The sequence below is a fragment of the Gambusia affinis genome, linkage group LG16, assembly GCF_019740435.1.
Source record: "Gambusia affinis linkage group LG16, SWU_Gaff_1.0, whole genome shotgun sequence".
NCBI lineage: Eukaryota > Metazoa > Chordata > Actinopteri > Cyprinodontiformes > Poeciliidae > Gambusia > Gambusia affinis.
This window is the reverse complement of record NC_057883.1, coordinates 9,079,307-9,102,807: the sequence shown is the minus strand read 5'-3', so window position 1 is coordinate 9,102,807 and position 23,501 is coordinate 9,079,307. Positions and strand designations below refer to the sequence as shown.

At 43.0% G+C, this 23,501-nt stretch overlaps 1 protein-coding gene across 1 annotated transcript; it reads left to right on the top strand.

Annotated features, from left to right (window-relative positions):
* The first annotated feature begins 983 nt into the window (after positions 1 to 983).
* On the top strand, positions 984 to 23,449 carry atr (ATR serine/threonine kinase). Its single transcript, XM_044142638.1, has 48 exons — positions 984 to 1,165; positions 1,308 to 1,399; positions 1,988 to 2,140; positions 2,226 to 3,103; positions 3,192 to 3,301; positions 4,081 to 4,257; positions 4,350 to 4,513; positions 5,059 to 5,211; positions 5,930 to 6,128; positions 6,273 to 6,529; positions 6,615 to 6,811; positions 6,887 to 6,987; positions 7,901 to 8,072; positions 8,361 to 8,516; positions 8,623 to 8,817; positions 9,392 to 9,487; positions 9,577 to 9,666; positions 9,745 to 9,840; positions 9,931 to 10,061; positions 10,160 to 10,303; positions 10,928 to 11,021; positions 11,127 to 11,252; positions 12,110 to 12,316; positions 12,600 to 12,713; positions 12,807 to 12,922; positions 12,994 to 13,114; positions 13,214 to 13,351; positions 13,437 to 13,608; positions 14,582 to 14,748; positions 14,830 to 14,994; positions 16,082 to 16,173; positions 16,259 to 16,350; positions 16,451 to 16,628; positions 16,705 to 16,890; positions 18,001 to 18,160; positions 18,516 to 18,695; positions 18,841 to 18,983; positions 19,057 to 19,154; positions 19,235 to 19,464; positions 20,317 to 20,451; positions 20,730 to 20,930; positions 21,192 to 21,335; positions 21,417 to 21,567; positions 22,092 to 22,248; positions 22,385 to 22,538; positions 22,656 to 22,807; positions 22,916 to 23,021; positions 23,125 to 23,449. Exons 1-48 carry the CDS (start codon positions 1,113 to 1,115, stop codon positions 23,296 to 23,298), a joined length of 7,767 nt encoding a protein of 2,588 aa, XP_043998573.1. The 5' UTR covers positions 984 to 1,112; the 3' UTR covers positions 23,299 to 23,449.
* The last annotated feature ends 52 nt before the right edge of the window (positions 23,450 to 23,501 follow it).

Sequence of the window (23,501 nt, the reverse complement as noted above, 5' to 3'; positions counted from 1 at the left end):
TTTAACCTCCCTTCAGGTTGTTAAAATTAGGGATACATACAATTTAAAGCTAAATATTAAGTGGATCATAAACATAAAAATCAGTAATAACAATAAACTGGAGCTATGGTTCTCAACATGTGGTCCCAGAATCAATAGAAGTACTTCTTGAGTTAGCTTGGGCCATGTTCAAAATAAATTTTGTTATTGTCTACAAAGTAGAAATACTATGGAGAATATTTCAAGAACCCCGAAAAACTGAAGGAAGCAGACAACAAAGAACCAACTTAACCATGATCTAGTGTAAGCTGGAAAACAGTGTGATTTACCAATTGATAGGTTTAAGCTAACAACAATAAGCAACATAAACGGACAAGAGCATTTTTTATTTGGGAAGTTTTTCCTCTAAGATTTTATAAATTTGGATCAAGCTGGGTAACTTCCTTGGACAAAAAAACAAGTCTCTTCCATTGACTGAAAAAAATATATATTCCAAATAATTCCTATCTGCTATGAGGTATGTCTACAATCCCATACCCCGCTTTCTAACATGTATTAGTAAAATAATATTATGCAAAACTTTCATACAAAAGAGATAAAAACAGCATTTTATTCCCGTAGATGCTATAATATTTGAGTAAAAATTGAGTATGTCCTAAAGAAAAACCCCTTTTTTTTTATTGATGAATCCAAGTTTCTTTAACTTAAACTCGTTTTTTAGATTCCACAAATAATTGTGTTTTTATTGCTAATTATGCTGCGAAACGTCTTCAGTAACTACCTGCTGGTCTTGGGCTCTCTAATATTTTAGCCATTTTTGTTAATTTATTTATTTATTCAGTTTCTTGGGCTGATTTTTATGTTAATTTCAGTCTGTGCCTGTTGTACCTTTGCCCCCCCAAAAATTAATATTAAAAATAAATACGTAATACGGCTCTCAGCACTTGTGCTTGAGTAATTTTGAGCCTCGGTGGATACCGTATCAAAACAAGCGACGTCACTTTGGAGCGAAAGTTTTCGAAACTCGTGGAGCGATGGACAGCTGCTGGGAGATTATCTCCTTTAAAATGACTTAATTTATACTTTTACACTTAATAGCTTTCCAAAAAGCCGAACAAAACGGAAGCGTAAACATGGATGGACTTGAAATGTCTGCAATGATACCGGCTCTTCAAGAGCTAGCTAAGTGAGTTAAAAGTCGGCTACTAGCTAACCTGCTAACAGTTCACTGAGCTCCGTCACCAATTTTTGTATTTTACTCAGTCACTATGTGTTGAAGTGTTTAATGACTCAATTAGTGAGGTTAATGCCGTGTTTGTTGTTTGCAGTGCCAGTGCTGCTGAGTACGAATCAGCGGTACAGAAACCCCGGCAGATCCTCTGCCAGTTCATTGACAGGATACTGACAGATGTAGATGTTGGTAAGTCAACAGTAATAACAACGCACACAGAAAACAGGTGGAAGTACAGCTTTACATCAAAGCTAATAATCAGTGAATAAATACCCGCACCGTTCTTTTAGGTATTAGAATGTATTGTTCTCCAACTGATCTTTGTAGCATCACCTGGTTCTCTCTTAATGTTTTAATCACCAACATTGTTCCCCCAAGCTTTTCCGGTCATATAGTGATCCTAACCAAAAGACTAAGTGCTATAAAAACACATGGGCCACTTCTGCAATTTTTCATAGAATGTGGAAGATAACTTTCCAAACATATTTACTCATTACCACATGTATTTCAGAGTTATCAGAAATGCTTATTTGGTGTGATGGGCATAAGTTGGACCTTCAGCTGAAATATTTGTGTAAATTTACCAATAATGGACTCAGAAGTGTGAAAATTTGATTGTAGAATAGTATCAAATTACATATGAGAACATTTTACCCTTAAATCACTTTTGGTGAATATGGATTCATTTGTTTATTTATTTTTTATATTTTTAAGATTTAGCTATTTTGATTCATTTGTGAAGCACTTAAACCAATGAATAATCTTCTCTTTTTTCAGTTGCTCTAGGCTTAAATAAAAAGTCCAGTTCGGAGCCGGCCTGTGTGATGCTGCTGGATTTTGTGCAACATATAGTCAAATCCTCGTCTCTGATGTTTGCTAATCCTGCCTGTCAGCCTGCTGAGTACCCAGACACCATACAGAGCTGCATTGGTATGGATTACCTAGAAAACAAAAACAACAAACAGTGACCAACTGATCCATTGCTTTCTCTGTTTCTCTATTTGTTTTACTTCAGACTTCAGTAAGTGGGTGGCGGTGCGTTTGCTGCGTGTCGGAGCGTCTCCGGGCTGCGACGTCATCCACGGGCGGGTCTCTGCTGTGCTGTGCTCCTTGCTTCACTCTCTGCGGGTCCGGGTGCCCTTCATCTTCAGCTGCCTTGTTCGGGAGTTCATTTTAATGGCTCAAGACCTCAGCAACGTCCTGTACGCCCACATAGCCGCGCTGTGTGGGCCGGACGTTCACACGCAGAACCAGTGGCCCGTGAAGCTCGAGCGCTTCCTCTTCTCCACCACACGTGCCTCCTACCTCACCCAGACTCCCCTCGTTCTCTCGTCGCCTGCCGCCTTGGAGTCACTGACCGCTGTCGCTCTCGGCATCACAACCGACTCTCTGAGGGGAGTCGTCTCCTGTCGCGACCTGAGCGCGGTGTGGGAGACGGCCTGCTCCGTCTTGGCGAACGGCAACACCAGGCTGAGGAAGATTTCCATGGCGATGTTGAGAAAGCTGGTGGAGTTGAGAAAGTTCGACGAGACCCAGAGCCACAATTTCTTCACTGCCTTTTTTCACGTGCTTGAAACGCACGACTTCTTGGATGAGAAGGAGCCCTACGAAGGGGAGCTGCTGAAGCTCACCCGCTGTTTGTTTCAGTCGGCTTACGTGTCTCACTCGGATTTCGAGTCCGTCTATCTCTCGCAGATGTTCGAGTGCGTTTGTGCTCTCGCGGGGTCAGGGGTTAAGTTCGGATCGGAGCTTACCGAATCCCTCTGCGTGCTCTTCAGCTTCTCGTTGTCTGTCGTGCCGAGTTACGAAGGTGCCGCTCTGCTGAGGAGGCAGCAGGTGGCGGACGTCTGCAGGACGCTGGCGCGCACCGTCGGGACAGAAAATCAGTCTGAAGTACTGAGGTTTTTTTTCTATAACCTTTGCGGTGTTTGCCATGTTTGCATCTTGCTTTTTTTTTTTACATTTGTTGTGTGCTTTGCAGTGTGCAGATGGGTTCCTCCAAGCTGCACTTAAGGCTGAGAAAGCTGCCGTGATGCAGAAGACAGGAGATGGAGAGACTCCTGCCAAGAGATCCTGCAAATCTACCAACAGGTTGGTCACCAAAACGACAAAAACATCACCGATGCGAGTTAAGAAAAAACATCTGTTGGTCGGTTTCCGCTGCTGATTCTTGAGCACATTTTCTCTGGAACTAAACTTCCTGGAGTCACTTTAACCAACCCGTTCGTTCTCTGGGAAATTTTTTGACTGGGGACGTCTGGAACCCGAGACCTTTACATTTCATCCCTTGATGCTGAGCAGATCCGCCTCTTGTAGGAGAAGTCGCTGCTATTTGGAGACACAGATTGCTCACTTCAACAAAAATGATTAAAAAAGCCAAAATCAGACCAAAGCAACATTAATCTGAGGTTGTTTTAGAGCAGTTATGGTTTAAAAGCCAAAAACTGCCACTCCCAAGTGTGTGGAAATGTGTTGGCAAAGTAAATTTAAAGTGAACTTTCCAGGAGACACGTTGTGTCTCCTGGAAAGACAGTAGGGCTCCCATCAGGATTACAACCTGCTAACTTAAAACATTGTTTATGATAATTAAGCCGATCTAAAATTGAATTAAGTTCAGTTTTAAGTTATTAAAGACTTAACTTGTTAACTTCTGCAGTTAAATCAATATGTAAAGTATTTTATTTCAAAAGTAGCTTATCAAGGCATTAAATGTCTCACATTTATGACAATGTATATTTTAAAATACTTTTCGAGTGCAATTTGTTCTGGTGATCGTGTCCCAAAGCTCTGCGTAAAAGCTCTGCTTTACTGTTTTTTTTTGTTTTTTTTTTAATTCCAGCAGTTCAGTCATTTTGTGTTTGTGTGTTCAGCGATCTGGACATGCGTGTCGGCAGCGAGGTTTGGGCCGCATTAAATCGACGTCTCGAAGAGCTGCTGACTGTTTCGAGCTCATGCTCTGCAGAACCAGAGAGCCTGCAGGCCCTGTCCGCCCTGCAGGGTCAGGCCCTCATCCTGCACCTGGCAGCGCTCTGCTCCTCACCCCTCAGGTACCTGCCTCCGAACAGACTGAGATCTACTGATGAGGAGACGTAGCAGAAAGAAATAGTCACAGTTTTGGGGGGGGGGGTTTTGTCAACAGTTCCTGTCCTCTGGTCTGGGTTTCCACTGAGACTATGGGCCGGGCGCTGAAGAGTTGCCAGTCGGTGTTAGAAGGAACGTCTCGGCCTGTCTCTCATCAGGAATACTTTAAGTCTGCTTTTCAATCGACGATCACAGTTCTCGACTCTGTTCTCTACCTGACATGTAAGAAGACAAAAAAATAAGCATCCTTTGAAGTTGTATTTATGTCTCCTGAAGAGCAGCGAGTGTCTGGGTATTCTTAAAAAAAAATTAATTCATGTATCTACAATTAAGGCCTTAAAGTGTCTTGAATTCATTTGAAGAAATGTAAGTTGGCCTTAGATTTTGTAGTGGCAGGACTATTTAATCACATATTTTTTCCTCGCAGGACTTTCCATCAGGCAACAGCAAAAATCTTCCTTACGTTCTGTGAATCAAGGTGGTTCAGGCTAGTGCTAACTAGCTGCTAAAATACATTTGCTAGCTAGCTAGCCAGCTTTTTTTTCCATCCAAGTTCTTTTGTACATTTCCGTCATGATGCAGGTGTTGAATTTCATTCATAATGGCCTTAAAATTGAATGCGTGAAACCTGCAGAAACCCTGGTATTCCCTCTGGTTTTTCTGTCTTATGTTTACTTAAACTTCTCATATGATGTGTTTTTAGTGAATTTTTTAAAAGAATTGTAACAGATTTTTGGTGATCATGCTATGTTACCATATGTGTGTAGTGAACAGCCAGATTGAAAATGGGCTCCAGCGGCGTGTGTGTGCCTTGCTGTCTCTTCCTTGGGTGTGCGAGAACAAATCTGCCTCAGCCTTTAAGAGTTCAGGGTTTCCTTCCTGGCTCTCCACTTTGGCTCAGAGACTCCGCTTCTGTTATTGTAAGTAATCCTGTCACATCTCAAGCCAGCAGATGATAAAACATTCAAGGTTAGCTTTTAAAATGTGCCAAACATCCTCGTAATTGTGGAGTGTCTTCTAAATGTATTTGCACCCCCCCTCCCCCGGTAAAGAAGTGGGGAAAAAGCCTTGAAATTATTGTATCTTTATTTGTGGGATAATAATCTGACACTGAATAATTCCCAAATCCATCATTTAACTTGGGTAAATTTAGTCAATTAGAGGGAAATAACATTAGAAAGCAGTTGTTTTTAAGAAAACCATGGGTGCTACAGTGATTACATGTGTAAAAAATTACATTTATGCATTCCGGAAAAATCTGGACAAGTTTGGAAATTATTTAAAGTATTTTCAGTCTGGATAAGTATGGAGAATTGTACTGTAGAAACATCTGAAATATTATCTGTTTTGTATTTCCTATCCCCCGCCCCCAAACAAAACACTTTCATAATATTTCAACTTATGAAAGTCGGAAAAACAAGCAGGAATCCAGAATACATTTAAGTAGTTATTTTTGCATTGATCTGAGTTTGCAGGAAGTCTCGGTTCTGTCTCTTACTTTTCAGGTTAAGGCTTGTGTACACATATGTTGTAGGAATGTCAATAATTATTAGAGCTGCTCCACATTTATCTACGTCTACAACCATGTATTTCAGTTTAACATCATTACATAACGGCGAATCCGACGTGTGATTCCAGCACATGAAGTCCAGGCGGACTGCGTGTCGCTGCTGGCCTTTCTGCGCCGGGGCGTGTGCGACGGCTGGCGCGTCTGCATCTTCCGCAACGCGCTGCGGAGCCAGGGCCAGGCGGTGAGGGCCACGGCCGTCCAGGTCTTCCCCATTCTGCTTCATCACCTGGGACCCTCACACCACGACCTCATCAGCACCGCTCTGCTGTGCGTGAACTCCCACCTGCAAACGGGACATCCCCGTTCTCGCTGTTGTTACCGCTGTGTTTTGTTTTTTTGTTTTTTGTTTTTTTTTGCTTCCGTTGGTGGTTTACGTCGTGGCTTTATTTTTTATTTTTTCCTTTGTTGTAGGTCTCTGCTGGAGGACGAGTCAGAGCAGGTGAAGGTGGCGCTCGCCAGGATTGTCGGGCATCTGAGCTGCGTCCAGTCGGAGCTTTCCGAGCTTTGCGACTCCGACGTAGAGGCCTCCTGTCGTTCCAAAGTCCTCTGCCTTCGCTGGATTGTTGCAGCTCTGCATGCTGGGAATAAAGCGCCATCCCTCAAAGCATCCGTAGTTAAACCATTCATAGCTTTACTCAGACCGCAGGCTGCCAGCTGTGTAAAACTAGGTAATTAAAAGTTTTATTTTGCTTTCTAAATGAGCTTTCACGGCGCTGTAAATTGCTATCTTAAGGACGACTCGACTTGTTTCAGCGTTTCTGGAAGCCCTACCTCACCTCTGCCAGCACGTCAACCTGCTCGGTGAGGACAGCGACTCCCGCGCCGTTCTCTGCGCCCTGATTGGCCTGATCGAGGACGCCGAGCCCGCCGTGAGGACGCGTTTTAGCCAATCCGTGCGCTTCCTGCTGACGGAGTCCACGAGGCACTCGGAGCAGGGCACGCTGAGCGAGGTGAGACATTTCAGCGATTAAACGCAGCGTTTTTAAAGTCACGCGGAGGTTGACGACGTGTTGTTGCCGCCTCAGCTGCTGGTTGCGCGTCTTAAGGAGGCGTTCGGCAACGCTAAAGCCAGCAGAGACGACGACCTGCGCAAGACACTCATCCTCACCACAGGAGAGATCGGCAGGTAAAACAATAATTTTTACTATTAGGAACTGTAGAACTTTTACTTCAGGGTTATAATGTTGTTGTTTTTTAAATGACTGAATATATTTAGTGTAACTACATCAACCTCCAGATGATTTGGAGCCTGGGCAAAGATGTGCCGAATAGTTTTAAAATAAAAGTTTGCCATAGAATCTTTGTTGATCACAAGATGTCAAGTTATTTTTTTAAAATAATGTGGGATTTTTTTCCCCCTGAATAAATAAATAGCCTGAAATTAAACATTTGGTTTTTCTACATGACACAGTGTGAGACTTTGCTTCTGGATCGAAACCTTTTGCAACATGCCCCGGAAAATTGAACGTTAGTTTTTCCACTTAAAATGCTAAGTAATTTTCTTTTTTTTCTTTTTTTTCTTTCTTTTAAATCAATAAATTAAATACGCAATATATGAATTGAACAAAGTGCCATTTTTGTCTTAATGAAGATTTTTTTGGGGGGGGCGGGGGGGTTCAGTTTATTTAGTCTAGAAAATGATTTAATTTGTTCCCACGTTCAATTGAAGAATTAATGTGCTCCAGTTTTTTTTTTGTTTTGTTTTTCTTTGAGTCGTTATATTAGCCCTGCTTACAATGAAATTCAAGTTAAAAGAAAAATATTTCGGACCATTGAAATTCTCGAGCTAAAAAATGATTTAAAAAAAACGAAGTTCACTAGAGGGCCAAATTTGTAGCATTGTTGAACTGCAATCACGGGGCCTCACAAAATTGTTCCAGGGGCCACAAATTGGTCCCCTGACCACACTTTTTAAAACCCCTGGTCTGGACAAAAAGATGAATTTAATTTAATTCATAGACCTCTTTTTTCTCCCATATTTTTATACAGAGTTGAGGAAACCTGCTGCATGTAAAATGGTCTTTTCCTTTTCTCGTTAGGGCTTCTCAGGGCAGTCTGGTGTCCTTCTCCCTGCTGCGTCTGCTCCACTGTCTCCTGTCCAAGTCGTCCACAGTGTCCATTGCTGCTTACACTCAGATCAGAGCGCTGGCGGCTGCCAAAGACCTGAAGCTGCAGACCCTGTTCAGCCAGTATAAGAACCCCATTTGCCAGGTAGATAATTTGCCAATCTATGCATCTGTACCTGCATTTAGTGGCATTATTTATTTATTTATTTATTTATTTTGCATATATATAAAATTGCAACACCTTGAAAGATTTAATTAAAGCAGAAAAAAAGCTGTTTGATGATTTTATCTGACCTTTTTTTAGTACAGATGAAATACAATAATAAAATAGAAAACTGAACTAGACACAAACTGGCTTTTTGATAGATTCAGAAAGGTAGATCAGTGGAGAAATTGTGGACGGCATCTTTCTGTTTGTGACTCGTGTTTTCAGTTTCTGGTGGAGTCGCTGCATTCGCGCCACGCCTCCGCCCTGCGGAGCACGCCGGACCAGACCAGCGAATCGGCCAATCAGCGAGAGCTGGCGTTGGACATTCTGGCTCAAATCGCGCACGCTTTCGACTTCCCGGACCTCCACCGCTTCCTCACCGTAACGCTCAGACAGAACTTCTCTCTCTCCACCCCACCCCCCAGAAACAACCTTTTTTTTTTCATGCCACTCAAACACGCACTGTCTCGCACATCTGTGTCTGCAGCGGACGCTCCAGGTGCTGCTGCCGTACCTGGCAGCCAAGGCGAGCTCCACAGGCTCCGCCCTCATCCGCACCCTGGCCATCGAGCTGAAGGCGAACAGGAGAGAGATTCTGATCAACAACTTCAAGTACATCTTCAGTCATCTGGTTTGCTCGTGCACTAAGGAGGAGCTGGAGAGAGCATTTCACTACCTGCAGGTTTTTTTCTTAATATTAATCAATTAATTGCATTATAAAGCAAAAAGGAATTCGATAATTTCCTTTCTGATGAGTAATATTTTTTTTCTTTACAGATGCATCATGATCTGTTTTGTTTATGGTTTCAATTGTGTGTTTTTTTTTTTTTTTTTTACCATTCTGTCTCATTTATTGTTTCTGGTTGTCGTGTTTTATTTTGGGCGTATGAAATATCTTCCAGCTCTAGTGGGAAATGTTCTTTACAAAGCTGAAGGTTATTTACAGGGCTGGTCACTAAATCAATAACAGCATATATCGCGATAAACCTGTGAGAGCAATATCAATAGATAATACATCTGAACGGCACAGCATTCTGGGAGTTGTAGGCGAGGAAGCTTTTAGCTGCTCAAACCTCTCGCAGCATTAAAATACAAAGTCAAATTGATTTAGTCATATTTTATACATAGATATGTGTGTATATCAAACATTTGTATAACAACTGAGGTTAACACACTTACTTAATTGTGCTATAAAATGATAATATTTGGTTGTAAAACACTCCACGCCCAGCTTTGTGTGTCGTTTTCCATCTTAGAGTGAGACGGAGATTGAGCTGGGTTCCCTGCTCAGGCAGGACTTCCAGGGTCTCCACAACGAGCTGCTGCTTCGTTTGGGGGAACACTACCAGCAGGTGGGCAGAAAACCTAAATCACCTTTCTTTTTTGTAGTTTTTCTGGTTGTTTAATGACTTATTCAGTGATGGAAATCAACTCTTTGTAGGTTTTCAACGGTTTGGCCATCTTGGCCTCCTTTGCATCCAACGACGATCCGTACCAGGGTCCTAGAGACATCACCACCCCGGAGCACATGGTCCACATCGTTTTCTTCTCAGTTTGTGATGCGATCGATATTTCACGTTGACCTAAATGTTGCGTTGCTGCGTTCCAGGCCGACTACCTGCAGCCCAAGCTGCTGGGGATTCTGGCTTTCTTCAACATGCAGCTGCTCAGCTCCAGCGCAGGAGAGAAGGACCGCAAGAAAATGGTGAGTCGTCCTCGGCTGACCGCCGCCGCCGCAGCATTCCAAGCCCCGTCCGCTTCGACACATCTGCTTTTGCGCGTCTCCTGCGGCCAGGCTTTGACGAGCGTGATGGCTCTGATGCGCCTGATGGGCTCCAAGCACATCAGCTCCGTCAGGGTGAAGATGATGACGACGCTTCGCACGGGTCTGCGTTTCAGAGAGGACTTCCCTCTGCTCTGCTGCCAGTCAGTACCTGCCTCTTCCTCGTGAAGTCGTCTCCTGGACGAGTTTTGAGGCGCACTAAAAAAAAAAAAAGTTGAAAGATTGCGCTTCCTTGTTGCAGGACGTGGGAGTGTTTTGTGAGGAGTGTGGAGCCCTCCCACCTCGGGCCTCTCCTGAGTCATGTTATCGTTGCCCTGCTGCCCCTGATCCCCCTGCGGCCCAGAGAGACCGCCGCTATCATTCGCTACCTCATCCTGGACAACAGGTGACTTTAAAGAGGGAAAATAACGTATCAATATGAATAAGATTGAAAATCAAGAGTTCGATTGAACTACCGTATTCTTAAAACACCCTCTGGGGTTTTCACATTTTTGTCGGATTACAGCCACGAGCTGCGGAAGGAAGTGGAGAAAAAAAACGACACTTAATTTTGAAGAAAGAAATCTGAAAAGTGCAGCATGCCCCAATGAATCAATACTTGGTAAAGTTTGCTTGGGACTTGATATTTCTACCAGTTTTGCATATACAGAGACAGAGATTTGGCCCAATCCTCTAAATCAAATTTCTCATGTTCATGCAGACTTAATAGAAAGTATCTGTAAAGCTTTTCAGGCTTTTACTGGGCCGTTTTAACCGATGAATATTCTATTTTTAAGGGATTCTGCTGCATCTCTGTGTGTTTAGAGTCATTTTCGTCCTGGAATATGAGAATCCGTCACAGCATCAAGTCTTTTAAAGCCTCTAATGGGTTTTCCTTAAAATCCTAATAAGATACAATAAAGCTAGTGGGTGTAATCTGACAAATTGTGAAAAATGAAGACTTTCGGACGGCTCTAGATGATTACAGAGTGATCCCTACTGAGACCGTGCTTCTCTCGCTCTCTTACAGGGACGAAGTAAACGATTACCTCCACGAGATTTACTTTCTGCCCGAGCATCCGGAGCTCAAAGACATCCACACGGTTCTGCAAAATTACAAAAAGGTTTGCGTAAAGTCGCGACGACGACGGTGACGGGTTGAGAGAGGGAGAAATCCTCCTAAAGACACGGAAACGACGTGATAAAGAATTTGTTTCTGCTCCGTTCAGCTGACGGCCAGCAGCAGCGACCTGGCCTCCGCTCTGCAGCTGTCGATGAGAGCCGTTCAGCACGAGAACGTGGATGTGAGGATCCACGCTCTGACCAGCCTCAGGGACATGATGCACAGCAAGCAGGTACTATAAAAAACACCAAACAAGGACTCGTAGGTTACGGTAGCGTTTGGGAATCTCTGCAAAGAAAAGTGAGCTAATACTATAATCCTGACTGCGTTTTTAATACCGTGTGTAACGTTAGTAAAAATTTAACGTAATGGTGTTATTTGTTTATGGTGGGTTTTTTTCTACGTCCTGTGCAGAGCTGCGGAGTAACTAGTTACATTTATTTAATTACATTTTACTTCAGTACTGTAACTTTTTCTTTAGAAATGCACTATTAGGAGTATTTTCTCCAAGCTCTGCTTTTTACTTTTATTTGAGTAATCTTACGAAGTATCCAAGGTTTTCCCAAGAAAACTTGCCGAGCCCTGGTGCTGGGGCAGCCATTCATCGGTTCATAAAAAAAATGTTTAAAATTGACAAGAAATTTCAAAATACCACTTGATATTTATATGTTACTGGAAGACTAATACCTGAACACCAACTATTAAGTCTTTAAATAAAACTAAAATAAACAAACAACACGTAGCCTGTAAGTAAACCTGGTGGCCCAGCAGGCTTGTAATACATTTGTTTATTCTTTGCTATTTTTTTTCCATTAATATACCAACATTTCCACTTAACATTATATTTTGGTATGTCTAGTTATGTGATTTTTAAATATGAATTGATTGATAATTTGGTCAGTTATTCAGTACTTGAGTTTTGTTTTTGTTTTTTTAACCAAAATACTTCTTTTACTCCTACCTGAATAATTTCTCGGATGGCTACTTTTTACTTTTGAGTAAAAAAACATGTCGATGTAGTTCTGCTCTTACTTGAGTAAAAGTTCTGGGTACTCCGCTACTCCGCCCACCTCTGGCTGCGTGTTTCAGGAGTGGGTGCTGCAGCAGGTGTGTGCCAGCGAGGCGGTGGAGCCCGTCATCTCCAGCCTGGTGTCCGTGCTGCTGAAGGGCTGCCAGGACTCGTCCCCCGAGGCCCGGCTCCTCTGCGGGGAGTGTCTGGGCGAGCTGGGGGCCGTGGACCCTGGACGCCTGGATCTGTCCCACGCACACTCCAAGGGCAACCGCAACACCTTCGTGGCAAGTTAAAGTTGAACTCTTGTTGTCTTTTTTTTTTTTGACCGCATACGACATAAAACAAAAGAAATATATAATCATCGACTAGTTGCAGATACTTAGTTATTTTACAAACACGCCTAAAAGTAAAATGTTGCTTCATGTTTGTCCTTTTTCATCCATTTTTACTTAGGAAGATTGCAGTAGGACTAAAACCACCCTAATCTCTTGGTACTATTGTAGAAAAAGTATTTCCTAATAAATTTGATACAACAACTAATTTCTGAAAATGTATTCCTGTCAACAGAGCGGAGTAGATGATCCCAACTTTGCCCATGACCTGCTAACTGAGCTCACCAGAACATTCCTGGCCTACGCTGATAACGTGCGAGCTCAGGACTCCGCTGCGTACGCCATACAGGTACGCAAAATGCGTCCAAACATAAAAACCCTCCTGGTTGCTCTGTCTTACTTATTTGAGTTTTCTAATTCGATGATCTGTTGTTCGTCGCAGGAGCTGCTGTCCATTTTTGAGTGTCGCGAGGGGAGGACCGACTCACCGGGCCGCCGCTTGTGGAGGAGATTCCCAGAACAGATCCAAGAAATCCTGGAGCCTCACCTTAACAGCAGGTCGGAATCCCCTCCTCCACAGAAGAGTTCACCTACAGTACTTTGATGACTCTTCCCGTGCTTTCTTGCAGATATAAGAGCAGTCAAAAGGAGGTGAATTGGTCCAAAGTGAAGAAGCCAGTGTACCTTAGCAACCGAGGGAGCAAGTTTTCTGACTGGTCTGCCACCTGGGCTGGATACCTCATCAGCAAGGTTAGCCGATTCCTCAACACAGTCAAGCTTTACCCCTTCCTAATCTGCACGCAGGTTGTTTTTTTTTTGAGAAGTTTTAATGTGTGGTTCTCCATCCAGGTGAGACACGAGCTGGCCGGCAAGGTCTTCAAGTGCTGCAGCTTCATCATCAAACACGACTACAAAGTCACCATCTACCTGCTGCCTCACATCCTGCTCTACATGCTGCTGGGCTGCACGCCTGCAGAGCAGCAGGAGGTCAGGGTTTCTCTCCCCGTCCAGCGTAGCTTGGTGTGGCTGCTGCTGCGTTTTTCACTCACGCGCCGGTCGTTTCGTCTTAAAGGTGACGGAGGAGATGCTGGCCGTGCTGACCGAGGGCGACGGACGAGGAGGGGGCGGAGTCCAGGAGACGGCCTCCAGCCTATCGCAGCTCAGCACTCAGACTGTGTTCAGCATGCTGTCGCACCTCACACAGTGGAGCCGCCACATCCTTTACGCCAAACCCAAAGTCACAGGTAACGGTCAGGGATCGGGCGAGTGCTTGAAGTCCTTGAAAATGCTTGAATTTCAGGTAAGTGTTTCTCAAGGTTTTGGAAAGTGCCCGGATATCTGTATAAAGGCCTTGAAAGTGCTTGGCATTAAATTGCAGAGTTTTGTAATGAAATGTAATCTAACATTTGATCTAAAGCCTAAATGTGGAATACATTATTTGCAGTTGGGAAAATATATTTTCATGCATTAGTAAACAGACATTTTTTTTCCCTCACTGTCTGAAGTTCAGTCAGACTAAAGTTTCCTTGTTTTAGGTTGGTCACAATCACCAAAATTATTTCTACTTGCTAAATTCAAGAAAACTTTGCAAGAATATATATATTTATATATTTTAGATTTTTTTTGTAACTTTCTTTGTATATTGTCTTCAGGTATTTAATTTAAGCAAGAAGGTTTTTTTTTACCTTAACATGATTTGATGTGATCCAGTTCTGATTGGATTGTGTTGATGTAATGCATATTTTTCACTCATAATGTCTCAGTGACTTATTGATCTGGTTTATATTTTATACCTGAAACAAAGTTACAGATTTTTTTTATTTTGTTTAGTTAGTGTTAATGTTTAGTTCTCTGACCACTCAGGTGTGTTTTAGACATTTCAGAGCATAAATTTTTTTATATTTTAATTTACCTTGTCCTGCTGTAGAATGCATAATACTGCAATAATATATAATTACTGACAGTAATATGATATATGATATGATATCATATAATAGTGAATTTAAACTGTGTTTTTTAGTTCATTTATATTGTTTTTATTGCCTAAGTTTGGTGCTGGAAAAGTTTGAAAACCTACCATGAAAATATTTGAAAAGTACTGGAATTTTACTGAGGGAAAAGTGCGTGAACCCTGAATAGTGGATGCTACTTAACTTAAACCACTTCTTACTCTACTAAATATTGTTAATATAAAATCTAAACTTTTTTGTCCTGCAGAAAGAGGTGATTATGACCGTGTGGTGGCCTTCCTGAAGGGTATCCCACAGGACGTGCTGGCTAAGGCCTCCCTGCGCTCCAGGGCGTACACTCGAGCCCTCATGCACTTCGAAGCGTACATCCTGGAGAACAAGGAGAACATCCAGGACCACCTCAGCTTCCTGCAGGTCAGGCTGACTCTGTGAGATCGGCTTCAGCCGATGTTGGATGTGAATCTCAGCGTGGTGATGAATCCCTGGCCGTTCCAGACGCTGTACGCGGCGATGCACGAGCCCGACGGAGTGAGGGGAGTCAACGCTCTGAGGAGGGAAGAGCCGTCGCTACGGGAACAGATACTTGAACACGAGAGCATTGGCTTGCTGCGAGATGCGACGGCTTGCTACGACCGGGCCATACAGCTGGAGTCGGACCAGGTTCCCACCTACAGATTCCTTATTCACGTTTGCTCACTCTACAGCAACAGACCTCAGTGTCACGTGGCGCTGGTGAACAAAGAGCATCATAAAGATCAGGAGATGCAGCAGCCTGCTCAGGAATGAAGTTGTTTAGAAGTTTATTGAAGTCTAATCTAGGCTTGTCACAATGACAAATTTTGCTGGATGGTAAATTGTCCCAGGAATGATTGCGCTAGATGATAATGTTGTTTTGCGATAATTTTCAGGTGATATATTGATAAGACAATAATGTAGGTTCGCTCTCTCAAAGACCAATAAATGTTAATTTTGTCAAGAACTCTTACCACTTGCGGTGAGCGATATTTATCATAATATTTTGCGGTACCGTTGTGATAACAATAAAAGTGAGAATGAAAACTATTTCTTACTTTTCAGGCAGCAGCATGACTGTATGACAGCAGCAACCTGCTATGATTCCTGTGTCACAGTGATGAGAGGCTTTGTGGGACTAAACATCATTAATTGGAATTTATTGTGACAACAATCAATCAGAATTTTTATCATAAGACGTTATCACGATAAATGATTTGATAAATGATGTGATAAATGCCCACTCCTACTTAGCAGTTGAGCTGAAAGATATTTTCAATGTCCAAAAGAAAACGCTACCAAAAACAATACGTAAAAACAGAAATGAAAACCACATCCAAGTAAAACTGATTATGAAGACTCTGTAACCAAAAACTTTAAAAAATATTCATCAGAATTAAAATGATCGAGCTCATTTTAATTTATCATGCGATTAATTAATTGCCTCTACGTGCTTTAGTCTAATTCCATTTCTAAAACGATGTCCTTAGCTTTGAACTTTCTACGTAACAAACACGTGAGTGTTCAAGAGACATTTTGCAACTCTGGAGGAGCTGCAGTCATCGTGTCGTTAGGCAAGATGCCCGATAAACCCTTGATTGGTTGCCGGGGCAACACAAAAACACAGAGCAAACAACTTTTTTTCTTTTTTTTTTTTAAACAAGCTCTAAATGATACATTTCTCAGACGTACTACAATACGTCTCTAATGGTAAAAATTCACCAATCTTTTCCAGATCGGTCACTATCATGGAGTGATGACCTCTATGCTCGGCCTGGGGCAGCTGTCCACCGTCATCACGCAGGTTAACGGCGTACTAGCCAATAAGTAAGGCGCTTGCATCCTACTTTACTCTCTTCATTACTGCCACCTGATTTAAATTCAACTTGCTTCCCTTTTTTTATACGTTTAGGCAGCAGTGGAAGTCCGAGCTGAACACCTACAGAGTGGAGGCCGCCTGGAAGCTCGGAAAGTGGGATTTGTTGGAAGATTATTTAAGTTCAGGTTAGGGAAAAAAAAGTATAAAGATCTTTCCACTTTAGTAGATATGAACCAGTTCTCATTGCATTTGTGTAATCTGCCGATAACAACGCGGCCCCTCCAGACCAGCAGTCGTGCACCTGGGGCGTGCGGCTCGGCCAGCTGCTGCTGTCGGCGAAGAAGCAGGACGCGGAGAGTTTCTACCAGGGGCTGAAGCTGGTGCGGAAAGAGCAGGTGGTCCCGCTGTCCGCCGCCAGCTACGAGTGTGGGACCTACCAGCGGGGATACGAGTACATCGTCAGGTCTGACCATTCAGCTTTCAGCAGCAGCTTTGGTTTCTTCCTCGTGACTCTAAAATGCGTCCGCCTGTGTGCGTAGGCTCCACATGCTCAGCGAGCTGGAGCACGCGTTCACCGAGCTGCGGGGCGCCAGAGACGGCTCCGCCCCCAGCCTGGGCAAGCTGCCTCCTCATTGGTCAGACCGACTGGAGATGACCCAGAATTCCTTCAGGGCCAAGGAGCCGATCCTGGCCGTGCGGCGGGCCCTGCTCAGCCTTAGACCACAGTAAGGAGATAGAAGTGTGTTCACACGCTGTTGTGATGGTGGTTCCATTATTAAATTATGAAAGGAGACACGGCCTTCAAAGTTCAGTTTTGTGCTTCATGATGAAAACGGCCTTTCTAAGACATAATGTGCTTAAACCAATCTCTCTGTGTTGTATCTTCAATGGATGAAAATGAATTTTATTAAACCTTCAGCTCAGTTTTTGATTAATATCTCGTTAGACGTTTGATTGCTGGTGCAAAAGTAATGTTTAGTAGCCATAAAACTAGGACTTCAACTAGTGATTATTTTAGAAATTGGTTATTAAATCAGTTATTCTCATGATTTAGAAGAAAAAAAAAATTGGCACTCTTCAGATTTTTCATTTTTCCACTTATTTTATGCAGTACATATATCTATATGAACTTTTTCTTGTACAATATTAGAAACACATTTAAAAAACGCAAATAAACAAGAGATTCGAATAAAATAAAAACAGTATTGCCAAAAATGCAGTAACATAGCATTGCTTTAGTAGACTCTTGATCATTTGTAGTAAAGGATGCGTCTGCGGCTAAAAAATACTTCTAAATTCAACATGTGAAAAAATTCTGACCTTTCTGCCAGGATCTGTTGGTTATGTTTTTTTTCATCCAGCGATTAATTATTGAATAGCAAAATGTGCTGAATAAAATTACATTTTTGCAGAGTTTAAACCAAGCGAAGCTGAGAAAGAGGAGTTCTGAGAAGAAAAAGTTTACAGAAAATGAAGGTTTTTTTATCATAAATGTAAAATGTACCTATTTCTTTTTTTTTTTTTTTGGGGCGGGGGGGAGTTTGGCTTAATAACTTCTCTGAGTATGTTATTTTAGCAGAGTGCACGTTTTAGAGTCTGTAAACGGTTAGTCAATCACTAAATTAGTTGACAATTATTTCAGTAATCGATTAATCACAATTAATCCGACTAATTGTTTCAGCCCTACATAAAACTGGGTATTAGAACCTCTTTAGAGTTTCATTCAACTCAATAAATGCCACCATGGATAAAACGTTTGATAAGCTATTTGATTTGAGTTTACCCATCGATCCAACGTTGTTTGAGCAGCGATCACTGCGGCTTTCGTCCTCCAGGCCGGCGTGTCAGGAGCTGGTGGGCGAGTGCTGGCTGCAGAGCGCCCGGGTGGCCAGGAAGGCCGGACACCACCAGACGGCCTTCAACGCTCTGCTCAACGCAGACAACACCAACCTGGCCGAGCTGGTCACAGAGAAGGCCAAGTGGCTCTGGACCAAGGTACTGCCGACCCGTGGGAAATGGCTCAAGTTCAGTCAGACATTAATATTCTTTGCTCCAAACCAGTCCACTGCAGCTCTGACTGTGTTGAAGGTCGTTGTCCTGCTGGAAAAGGAACCTCAAGTCTTTTGGTGAACGGACTGACGTTGTAGTGGCACCAGCAACGCAAAATGTTTTACAGTAGAGTTCAGGACATATCTCGGCAGTTTTAAAGTTCCCATTTTCAGAGAAAGTTCCTGAATTTTCTCCAGAACCACATCCCTGGCGTCTGTGTTTTTTATGTTTTTTTGTTTTTTTTGTTCTTGAAATTGCCAGGGGTTTTTTCCAACCCCTCTCTTTGTGTGCCTGCCATCAGGGCGACGTGCACCAGGCGCTGATCGTCCTCCAGAAGGGCGTGGCCCAGTGTTTTCCTGACGACCAGCTGCTGACCGACCCCCGCAGCCTGCAGATCAAAGGGAAGGCCATGCTGCTGGTCGGACGCTTCATGGAGGAGACGGCAAACTTCGAGTCCAACGCCATCATGAAGGCGTACAAGGTTTTACCCCGTATCTTTTATTTGTGGCGTTTATTATATTCACAAATAGATAAACGGATTATTAGCAACTACAATGATAGTTGATTTCACTTATTAATCTACTTTTTTTTTTCACCTTAAACTGGTTTATGTATTTGGTCTGTAGGATGTCACCAACCTGCTCCCAGAATGGGAGGACGGGAACTTCTACCTTGCAAAGTACTATGACAAAGTGATGCCAATGGTGACAGACAACAAGCTGGAGAAACAGGGGAACCTCATCCGATACATCGTCACCTTCTTTGGAAAGTAGGTTCTCGCTCTTTCTGCGTGTTCATGTCCTTCAAAATGGCTTCTGATGGTATAACTCGTTTCCTGTCAGAGCCCTGCAGTTTGGGAACCAGTACATCTACCAGGCGATGCCTCGCATGCTCTCCCTCTGGTTGGATTTTGGAGCTAAAGTGTGCGACTGTGAGAAAGGTGAGTAGGTAAGGTCAGAGACCACGGGCGCCGGTCGGACTGGAAATGGTTTCGTCATCGTTCTTGTCCGCCCTCCACAGCCGGACGAGTCGACCGACTGATGCGGCAGGAGCTCGGGAAAATCAACGCCGTGGTCGAGGAGCACTGCTCCAACTTGGCGCCCTACCAGTTCCTCACCGCCTTCTCCCAGCTCATCTCCAGGGTGTGTCACTCCAGCGACGAGGTCTTCAAGGTTCTCATGAAAATCGTGTCCAAAGTGTTTCTGGCGTACCCGCAGCAGGCCATGTGGCTGATGACCGCCGTCTCCAAGGTTGGCTTGTGTTTTGTGGGTTTTCCTTTTTCCCCCTCAACTATCTCCGATTCACTCAGATGCTGTTATTTTGTATTTGTAAACCTGCTTAGCTCCTTGGTGTTAGCATACGCTCATTTTATCCTGGCTAAAATAATCTGATATACAGTTGTGGATAAAAGTTTTGAGAGTGAGTGAGAATGTTGTTGTTCCCCAAACTTTACTGCTGTAGTCTTGTTGGTTCTATTTTGTTAGACGAATCTGCTGGAAGTACAGCAGTAAAAATTGTGTTTTAAATATATTGAATTACAAAATACAAAGTATCAATATTTACAGTGTCGTCCTTCCTTCATCAAGACTTCAGCATCTTCTAGTGTAGAGAATATCAACATCTCAGGGATTTTATTCAATCTGGGGGTATGAAAAAGATGTCTTGACTTTATTCCCCATTCCAACGTGTAGATGATATTCCTTTCTTTCTGTCGGTCTCTGTCTGTCTATCCTTTTCTTTCTTAGTCTGTTGTTGTTTTCTTTCCTTCTTTCTGCTTTTTTTCTTCTCTTCCTTTTGCTCTTTCTTACTTTCTTTCCATTTATGTGTTCTTCATTGTTTCCTTAGGTTCTACGCCTCTCCTTCCTCTCTTTCCTTTCATTTTAATTCAAATTCAAATCAAAAATACTCTTATTATTGCCAGAGGGAAATTAAATGTTGTAACTCAAATTATACAAATATTCCTCTTTCCCTGGTTTGCTTCTTTTGTCTGGACTGTTTGTGCGCTTTTCTTGTTTTTTCCCGGCACATCGCTGTTGTTTGAACAGCAGCTCTATTTAATTGCCCGCCCTAGAAAAATCCCATGTGTGCCTGTTGTGTTTCAGTCTTCTTACCCCATGCGCATGAACCGCTGCAATCAGATTCTTAAGAACGCCATCAGTCTTAAAAAGCCTCTGGAGAAGTTCATTGGAGACGCAAACAGGCTCACGGATAAGCTACTGGAGCTCTGCAACAAGCCGGTAAAAATGTCCTCACAGTACGTAAAAAAAGTAAAAAAAAAGAAAAGAGGGGTAGTGAGATTACACCTAGAAGTGATGACGTGCAAATTTAAAATTTGAGTTTATGTGTTCACAAAATTAACTCCAAGATTAGGCAGCTGTCAGAAGGGATCGGTGAATGTAAGAGAAAAATTAAGACGATTTGATTAACTGTGTGTTTTTATTACCCTAAGAGAGGGGGGGGGGGAAATGTCGTACTTTCTAAAAGACAGATGTGTTTGATGGTGTCGCTCATTCAGGTGGACGGTAACAGCACCACCCTCAGCATGGGCGTTCACTTCAAGCAGCTGAAGCGGCTGGTGGAGGAGTCCACCTTCAGCCAGATCCTTATCCCGCTCCAGTCCGTCCTCATCCCGACGCTGCCCTCTACTGGCGGGGCGAGCACAAAGCATGACGCCTTCCCCGGACACTGGGCGTACCTGGACGGCTTTGAAGACGGCGTAAGTAGGAAAGATAGGGTCTGACTTTCGCGACCCGTTTCTTGAGACGTTTATAACGTAGAAATATGATGTAGATGAATTTCAGTTTTGGAAAAGTAAAACATGTAAAAATGTTTATACTTCCAGACTTTTCTCCCCACCGTATTGAGTAAAAAGTCACATCCTGATATGCTTAGATATTGGGCATTTGAGTCTGAAATAATGTTGTTGTTTTTTTTGGAGGGGGTTTTATAATGTTTTATCCTAACTGATCTATTTAAGGTGGAGATTTTAGCCTCCTTGCAGAAGCCCAAGAAGATAAGTCTGAAGGGCTCAGATGGACGGAGCTACACCATGATGTGTAAACCTAAAGACGATCTAAGAAAAGACTGCCGCCTCATGGAGTTCAACTGTCTCATCAACAAGGTTGCGCGTCGGACTGATGAACCCGGTTTCTGGTAATGATGTGGCGCCTCCTTTCCTTACCGTCGTGCTTTCTGCGAGCAGTGTCTCCGTAAGGACGCCGAGTCGAGGCGCAGGGAGCTGCACATCCGCACCTATGCCGTGATTCCACTCAACGAGGAGTGCGGCATCATCGAGTGGGTCAACGACACCGCTGGGCTGCGACACATCCTCACCAAGCTGTACAAAGAGAGGGGTATTTATTTTTCTGTCAACTGCTGCTCATGCCTCTTGTTTACCTTTTAGCGAGGTGCAATTGCAAGCTTCATTTTACGTTACTGGTGTTTTATGTGTTAAAACCAGCATGAGGTAGAGCGTAATGGTGAAGTTGAAGGACCGTTGCACATTCGTTGAAAACTGAGGGATTTAGGACCTAGTTAGTGAATACTTGATTTGTAAAATACTGATTTCAATTCTGTATTAAACACGGCTGTTGTTTTAATGGCTGTTGGACGTTTTCTGTGAATAATTTGGAGTTACGTTCCACAGCAAAATTGTAGAAAAAGAGAATCTGTGAATATCAAATACTTCACTGACTTATGGGCAAATCGTTCCCACAGTTTTTAGTTTGTTGTTTTCTTCCTAAAGTATTTTGGGAAATAATTTCTGAAAGCGTGAAAAGTTGAAAGGTTTTGCAAGGCGTTGTAGAGTTTGTGAAACCAAGTGTGAAAGATTTTGTAGACTGGAACAGCTGAAGGGATTTTGACTGTTTTTCTCTAGGTATCCACCTGTCGGGTAAAGAGCTGAGGAAGCTTATTTTACCCAAAACCGCTGCTTTTGAGGAAAAACTACGAATCCACAAGGAGGTGCTCTGCGCTCAGCATCCGCCCGTCTTCTATGAGTGGTTCCTCCAAACCTTTCCTGACCCTGAATCGTGGTATGCCACTAGTTCACTGCATGAGCACAATGTCACAAGCAGTATTGTTGATTGGATTGAAATGTAATGTATGTGTGTTCACTTTTCATTTCTGTTTTTTAATTTTTTTCTAATGTCTGCGCATGTTCATGTCCAGGTACAGCAGTCGCTCTGCATACTGCCGCTCCACTGCTGTGATGTCCATGGTCGGCTACATCCTGGGACTTGGCGATCGCCATGGAGAAAACATCCTCTTTGACTCTTTCACTGGGGAATGTGTCCACGTTGACTTCAACTGCCTCTTCAACAAGGTTAGTCACTCAGATTAGAAGTATGGACACTTCTTTCAGGAACTGTATCTGCTGTGTGTTTTGGTCCCTTCTCCCTCCCATTTGCTTTATCTGTGCCGTTCTCTTTGTGTCCACTAGGGGGAGACATTTGACGTGCCCGAGGTAGTTCCTTTCCGACTTACCCAAAACATGGTCCACGCTATGGGGCCAATGGGTACTGAGGGTTTGTTTAGACAGGCCTGTGAGGTCACACTTAGACTGATGCGAGACCAGAGAGAGCCACTCATGAGGTAGACACAGTGTAATACATTGTGATTGTCAAAAACTTGTTTTTCTTTTAGTGTTCATATCCAAAAATAAGACTTTCATCATATAATTGTTTGCTATTACTCCGTAAGTGTGCTGAAGACCTTCCTTCATGACCCGCTGGTGGAATGGAGCAAACCATCCAAAGGCCTGGTGAAAACGCAGGCCAATGAGACAGGCGAGATAGTTAATGAAAAGGTTTGTTTAGATTTTTTAAAAATTGGATATTGTTTATAGGTCTTATACAAATGATTTGTTTCTGCTTCAAGCTGTTCATATATACCCTATCTGTCACTGCCAGGCCAAAACACACGTGTGTGACATCGAGCAGCGTCTCCAGGGGGTGATAAAGAGCAGAAATAAAGTGCTTGGCCTCCCTCTGTCAATAGAGGGACATGTGCACTACCTCATCCAGGAAGCCACAGATGACAAAATGCTCTGTCAGATGTATTTGGGCTGGGGTCCATACCTGTAGAAAGATAGATACATGTTAAGTTAATTATCATAAAGCACTTTCTGAGTAAAGTTTCGGTTTTGTTGAAGTTCCCGATAATTTTTTTTTTTTTTATAAATTGTCATACGTTTGGATTTTATGTGCTGTACTCTGTAATAAAGAAATCTACTGTTGGTAAGAGTGATTGAGTGTGTCTTTTAATCTTTTAACCCTCCTTAGGTTCT

Bases quoted from the DNA above. Each gene is read 5' to 3' on its own strand.
- atr (XM_044142638.1), top strand. From the start codon at position 1,113: ATGGATGGACTTGAAATGTCTGCAATGATACCGGCTCTTCAAGAGCTA. The intron at 16,351-16,450 runs GTTAGGGAAAAA...CGGCCCCTCCAG, and splicing joins GGAAGATTATTTAAGTTCAG to ACCAGCAGTCGTGCACCTGG. The intron at 19,465-20,316 runs GTTGGCTTGTGT...GTTGTGTTTCAG, and splicing joins TGATGACCGCCGTCTCCAAG to TCTTCTTACCCCATGCGCAT.